The sequence below is a fragment of the Balearica regulorum genome, chromosome 3 (genome assembly GCF_011004875.1).
Source record: "Balearica regulorum gibbericeps isolate bBalReg1 chromosome 3, bBalReg1.pri, whole genome shotgun sequence".
Classification (NCBI taxonomy): Eukaryota; Metazoa; Chordata; class Aves; order Gruiformes; family Gruidae; genus Balearica; species Balearica regulorum.
Window position 1 is genome coordinate 57321217 of NC_046186.1, and position 16725 is coordinate 57337941.

Genomic DNA, 16725 nt, shown 5'->3' on the forward strand with positions numbered 1-16725 from the left:
GTACATAATAAGGGTTAATCCTGTCATGTGTGTAGGGCTGGGCTATGGGGGGGGGGGGGGAGAAGTTGATGGGTATCTTAGCAGATGCTGTCACAGCTGGTACATGCCCTGAGCAACGCGTTTGATAGCGAGGTGCTCAGTACCTGCAGTTACGGCTGCCTGCTCTGTCCTGCCTGACCTCCGTGAAGGGAGGGAGGCCTTTCGCCGCAGCCAGGGGCCGCGGGGCGCTCCTCAGCCCCCCGGCAACTCCTTCAGCTGTTGCTCAGCCTCGTGCCACGAGACCCGTGTCACGGCGGGAACGGGCGCCCCGCCCACCGCGTGGCCCCACCTCCGGGGGCGAGACGCGCCCCCATTGGCCCTGGTTTCCTCTACATTTGCATGGGCGGGACCCACCCGCCTCCGGCCTCCCTCTCCACGTGCCGCCCCTGCCGGGCGGCCGGCCGGGCCCGCGCTGTTGTGACACGTGAGGGCGGCGCACGTGGGGCCGTTATGTAAAGTGCGGGGGGAAGGGGCGGGGAGGCGGCTGGCCGGCACGCACGCGCACGTGCGGCAGACCGCTGCGCATGCGGGGACGCCCGGTGCGCAGGCGCTCGCGGGGAGGGGCGGGGAAAGGCCGGGCTGGTTCTCCCCCCCCCCCCCCCGCGCCCCTCCCCCGGCCAGACGGCGGAGGCTCCCGAGCGACAATGAAGCAGCAGCATGCGCAGCCCCCCCAGCCCCAGCCGCTGCCCTCCGCCAGCGCGGGGGTCCCGGCCTTCCTCAGCAAGCTGTGGGCGCTGGTGGGCGAGGCCCCCAGCAACCAGCTCATCACCTGGAGCCAGGTGCGGCGCGCGCTAGCAGCGGCGGCTGGCCGCCCCGCCCCCGCCCGCGTGCACCGGGAGGTCTCTCCGCCACACACCCTTCCTCCGGCGGCGCCGGGCAGCCCCTTCCGCGCCCGGCGGGCACCTGGGGCCTGCTAGGGGAGAGCTGGGCGGGCGGGTGGCGGGCCTTCCGTGGGGCCCGCGGCGTCGGGGAGGGCGGGAGGGGAGTCGCGGGCCTAGGCGCGCCTGGGGAGGGCGGAAAAACCGGGCACGCCCGCTCGGCTTGGTCGTGCTGCCTTTATCCGAGCCGGGGGAGCGCCCCAACCCCCCCGCCGAGCCGCCGTGCGGCTGTTCTGGGCTGCCCCTGCGCGCCCCCCCCCCCCCCCGGGCGGGGCTGCTGGGGACAGGCCGGTTCGCCTCGCAGGCTCTCAACCGCTGCCTCGTCTCCGGCTGCGGGTACCTGGGGAGTAGGAGCGCCGGTGCCCGCCGGTGGGGGTGCGTCCCGCGCCACTCCGGGGCTGTCGGTGTGGAGGGAAGGGCTGTTTGCCGGCCCCGACGGTGGGGGGGGGGGGGGGCAAGGATCCGAGTGCAGTGGGGTTTTGCGGTGCGCTAACACGCGGTTTTTATTAAGCCGTAGTACGGGAAACGCAGAGCTGCGGTGGGATTTTCCACTGCGAGTTGGTGAGTTCGTAAATAACAGGGCTCGCCGGGGGCTGCGTGATAGCGTCCAGCTCGGGGGTAAAAGAAGAGGGGGAAAAACCGGGGTGTTTGCGTCTCCCGCACGTGAAACAGACGGGACCGCTGTTCCCCCGTGTGACGCCGATCCGGATGTAGCGGCGTTTGCGGCGGGGCTGGTCGGGTCGGGGGCGGCCGCGCCGCGGTGTGCTCCCCGCGGGGGCTGAGGGGCCGCCTGGGAGCGGCCCGCGCTCATTGGCGGGCGGCCGGCCACGTGGGGCGACAACTGTTGAACTCGCGTGGCGTGTTCCCTGGTTTGGTGTCCACCTGCTGGAGCGGGCGCGCGCACCCACGCCCGCTCTTGTGCAGGGACGGGTGTGAAGGGGGATGGATGACGGACCTCGCTCAAATTGGGTACCCATCAGTAGTGATGGGGGGGGGGGGGGGGGGGGCACAAGGGTTGATCTACCTGTTTCAGTAACTGAAGTTTCCTGTCCTGGGAACTGCGGATTAAACATGTAGAGTGGCCGTGTTGATACACATCTACTTTGGTTGTCTTTTAAAAAAACAAAACAAACAAACAAAAAACCAAAAACCTGAGTTGGATGTCCATTCATCTTGAATCCTTTGTATTCAAATGCAGGCTGTTGTAGTAAATAATAAAGAAGCATTATCAGAGCACAAAATTTATAAGTATCTTAAAATATTGGAAGGCAGGAAGTAACCACCTTCTTAAAATATAATGAAGGGCTGGCAGGTTTGCTGCAGTAAGCATCGTTAACTCCTGTGATAAATGCTAAGCAGATTTTTTTAATAATAACTTTGTTTTTCTCTATATCTTAGATGTTTTTAAAATAACTTAAATTTTAGAAATCCTGTTCTCAAACTATATAAACATCTTCAGGTGGTGTTGAGGTGGCAGCTCTCAGCTGGGTTTATTTTAAATGGCCAAGCAATGATAAAATGTTTTCTTAAACTTTTTACTGAGTTACCAGTAACTTGAGCCAAAACTTTCTGAAGAAGGAAGCAGGTAGACTCGGTAGATTATGGTAGCTTTTCCTTCTACTTCTTTTTTCTTTTTTTCTGGAAGAGAGATGCTGAGGGTTATGTGTAGATAGAGATGTTATCTAGCTTAAGTAGTGCCATTTTTGCCCCCTTACACTTTTAATTGGAGAGTTTCCAAATTCATTGCTTATGTTTGTCATCAAGGCTATGTTTATCATCAAGGCTATTATTAGGTATCCTTGTATTCTTAATTAAAAATAACAACTAATTGACATTCTGCAAGGCTGTTTGTGGAAAATCCATTAATCACAGTTGATGTTATCAGCATCCAGCAGTTCTTTTATGGGGGAAGGTATTGGGATCACTTGGTACCTAAGTAATGACATCTTTTAAAAATATGCTATGTCAGTATTATGGGGTACAGTGTACCAAGCATAAGGGGAGGAGGAGTACAGTTACTGTTAATATTTAACTTTACTCCTATACAAATCCCTATCCTTACACTGTAAGGATAAACACCATCTGAAACTGAACAGCCAAACTTTGTCTCCCTGCATATGTACCTTGGTGGAGCCATGGTACTTGTTGTCCGTGGAAACACGTAAAAGGAGTCCCAAATGAAGTACTTGGAAGGTTGCTGTATGCTGCAGTCAGTAATGCTAGGACTTGAAAACTGTATTTAGCTGTGTAGTAATGCTTCAGTGAGTTCAAGTCAGGCCATAATGTCTGTACAGCTTTGCTGTAAATGACTGTCAGGGCAACAAGAACTAGTAGATTTGTTTCGCAGATTTTTCTGTGCTAGGCCTGAACAATATCAGAGCGACAATAAAGTGAGGTGCTGCATGAAAGCTGTTGGTTGGCATTACAGATCACTGTGGTGCTGCTTGTCTGAGTACCTTCAGCTGGTGAGTGTCATTAATGCATTGGCTGAAATGATCTGTCCCTGCCCTTCCCTTTGCTTCCCTTTTCCCTCCCACTGACTGATTCTCAGGAGGAGGTAGGTAGGCATTACTGGGAGGTTTTCATCTTCCTACCCTCCTCTCCAGTCTTAAACTCGTAACTCATCCGATGGTGAGCTGTTGATAAATCCTGCTTCTGACAAGCCTTGCTGGTTTGTCAGGAACAAGCTCTTGGGCAAGGATCTTCACATAGTCTTGTGGTTGGTTCTTCAGACTTCTTGAGATCATAGAACTGCTGGCATTTAGGGGTAAGAAGCATATGTTTGTTGAACAAAAGGGCTTCTAAGAAGATGGAGTATCAGTATTGTCATTTGTCAAAGATGATAGGCTTCTCATTAAATACAGAGTGAGGGTACTGTGGATGTACAGGCAAAACCTAAACCATTTTAAGTAGCTAATTTGGATTCTGCCAGTTACTTGTCCTTTAGTTAATGGAGCACAGTCACTGAAGAACAGAGAGCTGAGCCTTCTATTTTAGTCAAAGCCTGTGGCTGAAATAAAAGATTGGTCCTCCCTCACAGTTGGCATCCCAGGAGGAGGCCTTAGGTGGTTACGTTTTTGGTAACTCTAAAACCTAGTGGACACTCTCAGCTCTTTGACAGCTCCATCTGCTCTACAAGTCCTATCAAACTAATCGTGCTTTTATACTGGAAAGCAGAAGGGAGTCTCAGCTGGCTGTTGGGTTTTTTCCCTTGCACAGTCTCTTTGTTAGATTCCTTCCCAATACTTTGAAGCTACATACAAAATTGATAGTATTGTCCTGTAGTGAAACTGAAGGAATTGTTGGTAAACAATTAATTCATTTCTTCAGGAAGCAATCAGTAACAATAGAGATTTTCCCCTTCAGATATGGATAGCAATGTAAATTGATAATACTCTGTTGCTTTGCAACTGCAGGGTTTGTACACTTGTTGTGGAAAATTGCAGGCAAGCAGATCAGTTACGTACTGCGTGCACAAAGGAAACATTCCTATCTGGTGATTAATTCTAAAAGCCCAGCATGTTTTCTGCAATGGTCTTTAAGTAGCCTAATGTGTGTTTCTCATTTTAGAATGGCCAGAGTTTCTTGGTGTTGGATGAACAGAGATTTGCAAAAGAGATTCTTCCCAAGTACTTCAAGCACAACAACATGGCAAGCTTTGTCAGACAGTTAAACATGTGTAAGTTCTTGGGTTTTTTGCTTTCTTGCATAGTTCTAGATCTGTACATCTTAAGTTACAGATTATTTCCTTTGAGCTGTGGCCCTGTGTGCTCAGCAAGTAGGTTACTATCTCATCCTCAAAACTGGTAATAGGATAGTTGGAACAGCTTAGTTTGAATTTCTTAATGTGGCTTTTGAGAGGTTTTTCTTTTTTTTTTTTTTTTAAAGATGGCTTCCGTAAAGTTGTCCATGTTGATTCTGGGATTGTCAAACTGGAGCGAGATGGTCCAGTAGAATTTCAGCACCCATATTTTAAGCAGGGCCGGGAGGACTTGTTGGAACACATTAAAAGGAAGGTTAGTGAAAACTCAGTATGTGGAAAACCTGTACTATTAAGTATGAATGAATAGCAAAATTCATGTCAAGTTTAATTGCAGGATATTGAGCACAAATGAGTTTGGGGAAGCAAACTGTGCTGCTGTCATATATATCTCGACTCTTTTAAAGATATTTTGAGGGATTTAACTAGGGTCCTTTATCTAACCTGCTTTGCTGTCATTATCGTAAGTTTCACAGGTGGCAATAACGAGAGAGTAATGCAAGTATGACATTCTGCAAAGGGGTATTAGAAGTGCAGAGCATGCTTCGACTTTAACATCAGTAATATACCGATCTGCATGTTTAAGTAGCTTGTTTCAAAACAAAGCTGCTCTAAGCATTAAACTTTGCATCAAAGAGAACAGAGGGCAACCCTGTAAACATGTTTGTTATGATGCTAAATGTGATTCTGAAATGTGCTCTGCGCTTACTGTGAGTCAGGTGAAGACAGATATCAAATAGAAATATGGCAAGATAAACTATGGCGAGAAGGATGTACTTACTAAGATTGGATTATCGTGAAGCAGTTACGATGAAGTGGAGCACTTGGGAGAATGCCTGAAGAATCTGAATGTACCCAAATATTTGTGACAACTAAAGCTAATGTGGTGACAGTTGTTAAGAGGAAATTTCAGTGTGCTTCTGTATTTTTTTTATTTTGATGCTTGGTTTATTATTAACTTAAATGCATAGTTTGTCAACACTGGAAGAAAATATACTTGATCACCAAAAGAAAATAACAGTTACAATGAGTAAAGGGAAGTGTTGTTGCTGAATCCTAATCTTTTAAAGGTTTCTTCTTCAAGACCTGAAGAAAACAAGATACGTCAGGAAGATCTCTCCAAAATAATAAGTAGTGCTCAGAAGGTTCAAAGTAAACAAGAAACTATTGATTCTCGATTGTCTGCTTTGAAGAGGTAAGTTGGTCCTTCAGCAACTGATCCCAAAAATTGAATAATTCTGATAATAGATGTTGGACAAAAACCTGATTTTAGGTGTGTCTTGATTTCTTACTGCCTCACTTTAAATAGCACTTTAGGAAAATAAATTTCAATAGAAGAATTGCATTAAAAATTGAATATTCTGAGATGCCTAAAAGTAATAGGCAGTGTTGGTGTTTGAAGGACTGTTTAGTAGTGGGCAATTAAAAATGCCTTTAATAATAGTGCTGTAATGCTGCTGAGGTTGAATATTTAACTTGGCACTTACCATAAAGTATGTCTTTGAGTTTGTTTTATGTCTTCAAGTTTGAAGTAGTTACTGTGTTTAGTTTGAGGCAGAGTTTGGTTTGTACAAATTGCTTGTAACACTTTCTTACACAATTCATGTCTTTGCTCGTTGCTTTTTATTGTCCTGTTGTTGTTGTCTTCGTTCCCCCACTGCTAAAAATTGCAGAAGAGTTGACACATAGGAAAACCTGTTTAGAAAGCTCATTTGGAAATTCATTAGTTCCTCAGCAACAAGAGGTACAGAATCTAAACCCCAAATGTAAATAGAGTATTTTTAGAATTGCATTATTACCTATCTAGTAATTACAATTTATTATCAACAATGTGAGGGACTTGTGTCATAAATTACTTAATCCTTTACAGTACGTAGCTACAGACAGCTTACATGAACATAAGCTCAGGCACTGTAAGTCACAGCACCTCAACAGTAACTCTGTCTCAGGGCTTATTATGTTAAGTTGATAGCGTAAATGATTGTGTATCTCTGTGGTACAGATCACTGATGAGTTCAAGTTTTAAGAAGTAAATGTTGTAATTTCTTCTCTTTGGTTCTAATTTCTTAAGTGGTAGAATACTCAGAAGCAAACTTAATTTGTTTAGGAAGAGTCTTTATTAAAATCTGTCCTGTCGAGAGTAAAAATTGTTCATATTCACCCTTTTTAAATCATAGGCAAATTTGGGTTGGAAGGAACCTCGGAAGGCTGTCAGGTCCAAACCCTGCCCAGAGCAGGGCTGACTTTGCCTGAAATGACATCCAGTTGCTAATGACTTGACAGTTTGTAGGGAGGAGAAGATAGAATGGTTGGATTTGACATCCTTCTTCTTCTCCCATGAGTTTAAAATGATTGAGGTAGAAACTGGACCTAATCAGAAGACCTAGTCCTACAAAACATGTTAATAAAGTTGGTGGGAAGACTGAGAAAGTGCAGAATTCCTGACCTCAGTTGTTAAATTTGTGATGGAACTGTAGTCTTAAATTGTATGTTGACATAGAAGTAGTTCGAGGAGTAAGCAATAAACTTCATCACACTGTGTATAAACAGCTGTTTCTGAAAACTGAGCTTAAGGTTTCCTAAAACCCTAAACACCAGTGGAGAGGTTTTTCCCCCCTTTTTTAGCATATATCTGTGTTGAAAACTGAACTGCAAAAGAGACAGGGTGGTATGTTCTCTTTCCTTATTCATTGAAACTTTTGGGATCATTATCTATCTCTTAATACGCTTTATGCTGTTGGAGATGGTGAGGTTCATGGCTATGATAGCAAGGGCCGCATTACAGCAGCTTTCATACTGTCTCAGTAATTGGACTCCTGTGAGTGCTAACAACTAAGGTTTGTAAAATGGCAGTGTTTCATGAAAACTGCCATCTCTGCCGTGCTTCTATTTTTGGCTCCTGACATGCCCCTTTACTGGAGCTAATAGAGGCAGCTGTTAAGATGACCTACAGCTGCATGTGTGACTTGAGAGCTTGTTCTGTAAAGATGCTTTCAAAGTGCATGTACTGTTGCTGACAGGTGGCTTGCATCTAGCAAGGGAGTGTGTGAGAGAGGACAAGCAGGCTTGATACAGATAAAGAACTCTGGTTTTTAGTGGTGAAACTGCATTCTTATGCTGTTTGATCCTTTGCTGCTGCCAGAAACCAGTTGTATGCTTGATTTTTTATTTTTTTTTATTAGTTAATTCCTTAGGATTTAATTACTAGAAGGAAGAGGAGAAGGTAACTTTGTTACAGGAAAGGAAACAAAATAGTTAATTTTTAAATGCTGACTGTATGTGCAATAAGTATTGCCAAATTTAGGGATTTTTTTTTTTTTTTTTTTTAAGGGGGGGCTGGAAATTCTCTGCAGGCTATTTGTTGTATTTGGGTCTCCATTTTGTAACTAATTGCCAAGGCTGCTGAATGTGTGATTTATTTCCCCTTCCCCCCCCACCCCCAGCCAATCTAAAAACAGATTTCAAAGAGCTTTAATGAAGCCAACTAATCTTGAACAAAAATAATTAATGTAAATATTTTAAAACTTAGTTTTAGTTTGACTTTTAAATCACCCTTTTCAAACAGGGAGAATGAATCCCTTTGGAGGGAAGTGGCAGAACTGAGAGCAAAACACCTGCAACAGCAGCAAGTTATTCGGAAGGTGAGGCTTCATTCATGTGTCGTTATGTGAATGAGTGAATGCTTCTGAACAAGGAATACTGTGCCACATGTTAATTTGCTTTGCCCTCACTTTTTTTGTAATGTATGAAATGTCTTTTATAGAAGAAAACAGCAGGGTGGTTTATGGTGGAGAAATCTTTGTGAAACAAACATTCTAAACGTTTTCAAAGAGGTTCAAGAACATCATACATCATTCATTAAGGTGCCCTTAAAATGGTTTGTCCATTTTTTTTATTACTTCAGGAATCATATGACTAATATTCTGTGTTGGATGATCTCAGGAAAAACTCTTTCTCACTGCAAGAATTACAACGTTCTGTATTGGAAATTCACTACTGTCCCACTTTACAGTCACTGGGTCAGTTTATTTGTGGAGTTATCAGAATAGAGTATTGAGTGGAACCCACTGATAATAGATTAGCTTAGTTTAACAGTTAGATTTATGATCTACCAAAACTGATGTAAATACAAAGAGTTTACAGGTACTTTTTTTTTTTTACATAATCAGAAATAGCAACACTGAAAGCAGCCTTATAGCAGAGACTCGTACTGATTTTTTTTCCAGTGTGTTCAAGCCAGGTACATACATTTAATCCTTTCAAACGTAAAGGAAGAAAGTCTTCACATTTCACAAGGAAAGAGGAAAGGCAGCTGATGAATACTGTTAAGTGTACATGTAATTTTTTCTGAATCTGTCAAAAATGCCTTTCACCAGAACCAGTATTTACACATACAGGTTGTGTGTACAGTCAACATCCCTATGTGCCTTCTGTCATTGTTTGTTAGAATTCTTCTAATAGTTTGAGTTACTGGAGTTTTTGTGTGCTGTATGATGAATGTAAAACTCTACTCTTACTGCCTGCTATGTGAAAAGCCTTTCTCAGACAACTGAAAAACTATTTTTAGATATTACCAGCAGTGTTTTTTATTCTATCATGATTTTTAACTTTTCTGAACACTTCTATATGAGAGTTACTATGCAAAATAAGTGTTCTGCTGTTTACATATATATTTTATTATTGATGTCTTCTCCTATAAGGTATCTTGGTACTCTTGAGAGAAACAGAGTAGAGCAACTAATAATAGTGTTCTTTTCCTTACAGATTGTACAATTTATTGTTACCTTGGTGCAGAATAACCAACTAGTGAGCCTGAAACGCAAGAGGTAAACATGGTCTTGAAAACTTGCTGTCCAGTCAATATACTGATGGGTTTTGTTGACTAAACCCAAAGAATTAGTTCTGATGGCTTTCTTCCTTTACTCTTTCTGGTTTAGGCCTCTACTTCTGAACACTAATGGACCTACAAAGTCGAATGTATTTCAACAAATTGTGAAAGAACCAGCTGACACTAAGCACCATGTAAGTTTTGTTTTGCACGTACTCTTTGTTACAATGAAGGAAGGAGTGGAGGGGGGGGCTGACAGATCAAGCAGCTTGTCTTATGGGGAATAAAACATAGCTGTGTACTGAGAGCTATCAACATTTAGAAATGATGTGCCATGTTGTGTTTTCTTCAGAAGCCAAGTGGGTTGATAATCACCTTTCAGTATAAACATGTATAAGCCAGTTACCTGTATATTAAATACAGCGTGATGTGATCCTACTGAAAGCAGTTTGTTTTTAATAATAATGCTGTTAGAAATAGCATGTATAAGTTGTGTTGTTACCTCTGCGAGTTAAGCGCCCCTAGCCCCATACAGGGACAAGGATCCCGCGTGTTGCTCTGCAAGGCAGCATCCAACCCAGCAAAATCATGTCAAGTTCCTGTGCCATTTGAATGTGTCACGCCACTGAAAGTTATTTTCTGCTGTCCAAATAATGATTGGTAGGGAAATCATTAGCATGAGTGCTGTAGCACGGTACTAGAATTAATAGCATTGTAACAAAGTACTGTTTAAATGGTAGTCACTGGCTTAGTATTTTTAGTTCTTGTGTAGTCCTGTTGTTGCAGTTTTTTGTTGCTTTTACTGACAGTGCTAGTATATTTTTATTTCTACACCTGTAGTATTTGCCACACATTTTTTCTGTAGCTGCTATTCTCCAGCTTGTTCATTTGTTTTTTCTATTAAATGTAGATCTGTACAAACAGCTTGTAATCTCTGAGGCATAGGAAAGCTCTTACACCTCTTCAGAATTGAAGCATTGTAAGGTGCAATGATAATTGTCAGAATGCTGAAGCTCATTGTCCTTCTGTCCCTTGACTCTTTTTAAAATAATTTTCAGGTACCTCTCAACAGAAATGAGGGCTTAAAACAAAGGGAACAGATTTCAGATGACATCATTATTTATGATGTCACTGAGGATGTGGGTGATGAAGAAAATCCCATGTGTGATGAAGAAAATCTTCCCATTACACCAGAAGCAAACGAAGATACCACTTCAGATTCTTCCAAGTAAGAAGTTGCTAGAATGGATAGAAGTTGCTATATGGATAATTGGCTGTGTTGTACAAAATGCAATAATTCAGATGTCTTAGATAATTTTGTTAATGAAGTGGTCGGAATTATTGAGTGCTCTTGCACATATAGAAGCTTCATCTGTGAATTCACACTAGGTTCTGATTTATTGACCTCTGGGTTTGTTCCAAATAGTTAATTGGCTGTTGGAGTTTTAATATGCGGAGGATAGAAACTAGTAAGCAGCAATCTGTATTATTGCACTCCTCTTAAATATACTGCTTGTCCGAAGACAGTAAGCAATGTCCTCTTACTTTTGGTTATGAATACAGACAAAATGACTTCCCTTGTTTTTACAGATTTTTATGGAGAATAATTTGCATGTGCTGTTTGTCAGGTGTTGGTGTGGTCTTTGAACTTCATTGAGCCAGTTAATTTCAGGGGTATTTTCAATCTGAAGTGTTTTGTGACTATGTTCCTTCTTGTCTGTATTTAGCACTACAGAAGCAGTTCATCTTTCAGCTCTGAGCAGTTGAAACTTGGTCCAGGGATTGAGATGCAGCTTTCTTCCTGAGTTGCATTGTATTGATAGGGCTTGTATTATGCCTCAAGGAATAAAACTTGGATATTTCTAGCTTGTTCTTGTACTAGTACCATTGTTCTGGGAATGCATTCTCTGATACAAAAGCTTTATGAAGATAAGGCTGTGATAGAGAGGCAGCACAACTAACAGCTACTTAAGGATTAAGAAAACCAGAATATGGAAGAAAGTAAATTATTTGAGGCTCGCTCTTGGTTTTTAGATTGCCTTCCTGGTATACGTAGCAAAATTCATTGACTGAGCTCCTTTACATTATGGATGCTCCAGCATTGATTATGTTTGACAGGAAAGATGCAAAATATATGTTATCTGTCTAGTTTGATGACCTCGTATGCTTTGGTCCACTTTGTACATACTTTACGTTTATATGCGAGCTTATAGTTGCTCTAATGCAAAAAATATCTTCTATATCTTTTTAGTAGTTGTCATTGTGGTCTAGCACACCAGTGTCTGCTACCTGAGCTGTGTTAACTGTACTGAGCATTACAGCACCATATCAATGGAAAATAGACATTTAGAGTATCTTGCTGTGTTTCATATTAAAAAGCAGTAGGAAAATGTATTTCCTTGTAGTAACTTGACTAAAATGAAAAGTTACTAAACCTGTGGAATAGTACCAATTTAAATGAGTGTATGAAATGCCTTAATTAATTTGTCCCATATTGCAGCTGTAGTCATTCTCCCGATATTGTAATTGTGGAAGATGATAACGAAGAAGAATATGCCCCTGTAATTCAAGGGGATAAAAACACAGAATCGATTGCTGTCGCAGCTAATGATCCCCTCAGCCCTGTCAGTGACAGTACAAGCCCACTCATGTCAAGTGCTGTACAGCTGAATAACCAGTCAACTTTAACTGCAGAAGATCCGGTCTCAATGATGGATTCCATACTCAATGAAAATGGAGTAATTTCACAGAATATAAATCTTATTGGAAAGTGAGTAGCCTGGTCTTTTGTTTTTTCAAGTATTACAACGGATTGACTGAAGTAAAAGAACAGAATAGTAGTTTCTATTGAGAACTTCAAATTTATAGGTCACCTTTAAAGTATTTTAAGATAAGACTTCGATTTACATCCTGAAGCAAGTGAGTTGGAGTGCGTAATTTCACAGTGTCATGTTGTGGATGTAGTTGTTGCAACTGTCAGGATTTATCTGCATAGTTCTTGCAGGCAGATGGGACTCCATGAGGATTACCCGGATGCAAGAATTGCATCTCCGCTAAAGTCATGTCATAGTGTTACGTTGATGTGATAGCTGTTTCAAAGTACCTGTCTATTTTACTTGGGTTCTACTCTAAAGAGGCTAAAAGTTTTTTCATTTTTTTCCAGAGGTTGTTTCTAATGAAAGACTTAGTTCATTCTAGTTTTGGTGAAGATTTTTAGATACATGTAGTGCATCTGTGTAAAGCTTAATTGTGGATTTCTCTTCCTTTTGTTAAGGGATACAGCAATAAAATACTATTTATCTTTTAGAGTTGAACTTCTGGATTATCTTGACAGTATCGACTGCAGTTTAGAGGACTTCCAGGCTATGCTATCAGGACGACAGTTCAGCATAGGTCCAGATCTCCTGGTCGATGTAATTTTCACTGTTTTTTAAGTATTTGGTAATACGTTATGGAACATATTTGTGTGGGTTGTTACTGTTTAAAATAGACTTAAAACACAACACTTTTTTTTTTTTTTTGCCTTTCTTCCTCTTAAAAAAAGGGAAGTTATAAATATTTGTGAACATGTGTTTCTGGGACACTGGTATAATTCTCAGTGCTACACCACTATGCAAGTGAATGCTTAAGTTTTTGATTGAAGAATGGCCACCTTAATGAAATAATGCTTATATTTGTTGCTATGTGAATTCAGATACCAATTAGATCCTCTTGCTTTGAAATAGCATCTGTCATCTGTGGTCTTCTCAATGAACTGGGGTTAAAAAGGCTCTTGGCATGTATTTTACAAGTTTCTCTGCCATTTCAGGTTATTTCTCAGGAATATGTATATGTTTTCAATTTCTCTTCAGATTTACATTGAGTAGATTGGTCTAGGTTGGAAGGGACCTGTGCAGGTCATCTAGTCCAGCCCCCTTATTCAAAGCAGGGGCCAGCTTGAAAGATCATGTTGCTCAGGACCTTGTTGACTCAAATTCCAAAATCTCCAAAGATGTTAGATTCCACAGCCTCTCGGGTGCCTGTTCCAGTGCTTGACTCTTCTTCGTGAAGAATTTCCTTATGTCAGTCACAGTTTTGCCTGCAGCAGCTTGTAGCTCTTGCCTCTTGTCCTTTGTCCACATCTGCGGAGTTTGTCTTCTCCGTAACACCTCTTTAGAAGCAGTGAAAGAGAGCAGTTATCCTCCCTTGTCTACCCTCTCCAGACAAGATTAGCCAAGCTCCCTCACCCTTTTGTATGTGGTGGTAACCTCCCAAACATCTGTGGCCCTCCAGACGCCCTCTAGGTTGAAAACTCTTGTACTGGGAGGCCTAAAACTGGACACTCCCGCAACTGGCCTCAGGTGCTGTGCAGAGAGAAATTACAGCTTCCACTGACCTCCTGGCTATGCTTTGCCTGTAGCAGAGCATGCCTCCCTGTAGCAGGGCCGTGCTGCTGGCTTATGGTAGGGTGGCGTCTGCCGCGACTCCCAAGTCCCCTGTCCATTTGTTGTCTAACCTGGGCCAGCGTACGGGGTTATTGCATCCTAACTGCATTTGGCTGCTGAACCTGATGGGGTGCCTGTTGGCCCCTCTCCCACCTTGCTGAGATCCCTCTTAACAGCAAGCTCTGCTCTCCCATCTACTGATGACTCCTTCCAGTTTGGCATCACTTGCAAACTTGGTCAGGATGTGTACACTTCCTTAGTGTACACAGAATTCTCCAGGTGGCAACATAAGAAGGAATCAGTATTGTAAGACAGCAGCAAACCATGTTAGTCTAAGTTAGATATAATATAGTTGTTTCCTTTGTGACTGAGGTTCATGGAATTCCAAACCATTACGCTCCAAAGCTAGATTTTCTTTGCAAAAGTGGCAACTACCTACCTTTAAATAAACTCTAGTCCTGATAGAGGGTGAAAACATTAAGCACAGGGATTGTTCTCACATGTGCAGATGTGATGCTCTTGTATTCTTACTAGCAACATCGAGATACCTAAAACTTGATGTGTTTTGTCTTATTCAGCTTTTTACAAGCTCCGTGCAGATGAATCCCACAGATCATATCACTAATACCAAAGTAAGTCTTAAATCCGTCGCTCAATGTACACAGTAGTGAGAGATGGAAACTTTATTCATCCTTTACTGTTTTCTTTACTGGTATAATAGCACTTTTTTCATGCTCTGGCTTTGAAGACTTCCATGAGAATAGGAAGGCTGCAGCTGAATTCATCCTGTTCGTTAGGTTTTAGACAGAAAAGGGAAAAGCATGCTAATTAATAATGTTCTTTAAAACTCTTACCTTGAGGCCAATACCTGTACATTAGACCAGTCTCTCGACTTCTGTATCCTCTAAGATTTTAGTACTTACAAACATGATTACACACTTTGTCAGAACAGTTTCATCTGTACTGTCTGGTGGGAAAAGAAACGCGAGAATAGGCAGTAGAGCAAAGATCTAGCTAGCTCTTTGAATTTGTCCTGTTCATTTATGAGCATTAGTTTTGGTTCTTGCTTGAGTAAGTCTGTGTTTCCATTTCACATTTTCTAAGCCAGGGTCTATTAGTATGGGTAACTGATACCACTGCATCCCTTCGCAAATAGAAATTGAAATTTTTTGACTAGCTGGTCAGCTGTGTTCTAGTGGCATTGTAAAAGGCTTTAAGCATGTGGTTTTTTGCTTTCATTTCCAGATGGAGGCAAAGGGCATAGAAACTACCAAGAATAATGCTGGTCCAGCAGCTTCACAGGAAACACAAGTTTCTAAACCTAAATCAGGTGAGTTTGTAGGGTTTTGTTTGAAACAGGTTTTTAGAACAATGCTTGTTCAACTATATCTCAGTTATTTGCTCTTTGTCTGGTATTGTGTCATGCTGATAAGCAAATAACCAAAACAAAATACTTAGTATACTTGCTTTTTAGGTTTTTGGCACTGCACCAGGTACAGAGAAACTGATGTTTTTGCAGGAGAATCTGATCAAATGATGTCATGCATGAATGTTTTAAATGACTGAAGAATTGTCACAAACACCTATAATGTTTTTTTATTAATTATTCTTTACATAAATTCTGTGGGCTGGATTTTGTGTTTCCTCCTTCTGCATGTAGAAAGGCTTGTGAACTGATCATGTTTTGGGATTATTTTTTTCCCTCAGATAAGCAGCTCATACAGTGGACTGCGTTTCCACTGCTTGCATTCCTCGATGGGAACCCTGGCTCTGCTGTGGAGAGTGGGAGCTCCGCAGCTGAAACTCCTTCCTCCGTTGACAAAGCCCTGGAGGTGGACGAGCTCCTGGAGAGCAGCCTGGACCCCCAGCCCACCCAGAGCAAACTGGTGCGGCTGGAGCCGCTGACAGAGGCAGAAGCGAGTGAAGCCACGCTGTTCTATCTATGTGAACTTGCCCCAGCACCCATGGATGCAGACATGCCTTTCTTGGATAACTGACGTAATGGGGACTCTGTACATAGTCATGAAGATGAACTATTTATTTAGAATATTGTTTGGTATATGAGTTTTTTGTAAATCACTGTTTTATGTAACCAGGTAACGTGGAATCTACAACACCTTTCCTATGTTACTTCTTGCAAGCAGTTGTTTTAACTACAGGGTTAGACAAGCTGTCAGACATGGTTGGCAATACCAAGTCAGACTGTTACTGTACTGATGTCAAACACTTGGTATTATGCATATCGCTAAATATCCCAGGTAACCAAACACTTGTTAATAGTAAGCTTTGATTTATGATTTCTTATACTTTTGGTCTTACATATGATGATGTAAACTAGTAGTGTATGGTTAGGGAGCACTGACTTTCTGTATCTTGGGTTTTTTCTATTTTTTACAACATTTTGTTTAACAAACATGAGGCTTTTTTGGGGTGGGGGGGACCAGGACCTGATGTAGGCTTTTTTTTTCCCTGCTTGAACTGGGAACAAAGTGCCTGTACCTTGCTAAATCTGGTTCTGCCTTACTTTCACTTCAGTGGAAGTGCTCACACATAGCACAAACTGGGGAAAAGTTCCTTACAGCCACCAGGCCCCTTGACTGCATGAGTACTTTTAACTTGGACCATCTACGCTGAGAGAATAAATGTTACTTAAGTGTGGTACGTGTTAAGAGTCAGTTCTTATTCCATGGAGGTTTAACAGCCTGTGGTTTTCATGCCTCAGTAGCTGTGCAATGAGGTCTGCTGCTATGTGTGTTCATGGGGAAATGGTTTCATTGTCTCCAAACTTGCAGGTTT

The 16725-nt window shown here is 42.3% G+C and overlaps 1 protein-coding gene across 2 annotated transcripts; it reads left to right on the forward strand.

Moving 5' to 3' along the window:
• The first annotated feature begins 573 nt into the window (after window positions 1-573).
• Window positions 574-16587, forward strand: HSF2 (heat shock transcription factor 2). Of its 2 annotated transcripts, XM_075747988.1 has the most exons (13): window positions 574-818; window positions 4488-4596; window positions 4806-4933; window positions 5748-5872; window positions 8243-8318; window positions 9442-9503; window positions 9615-9699; window positions 10564-10733; window positions 12006-12275; window positions 12813-12918; window positions 14508-14561; window positions 15175-15259; window positions 15637-16587. In XM_075747988.1, the coding sequence occupies exons 1-13, from the start codon at window positions 684-686 to the stop codon at window positions 15924-15926; spliced, it is 1695 nt and encodes a 564-aa protein (XP_075604103.1). In that variant the 5' UTR covers window positions 574-683; the 3' UTR covers window positions 15927-16587. The 2 variants fall into 2 exon arrangements, with proteins under 2 accessions (XP_075604103.1, XP_075604104.1); XM_075747989.1 differs by lacking the exon at window positions 14508-14561 and having other exon boundaries at window positions 622-818.
• Window positions 16588-16725: the final 138 nt, after the last annotated feature.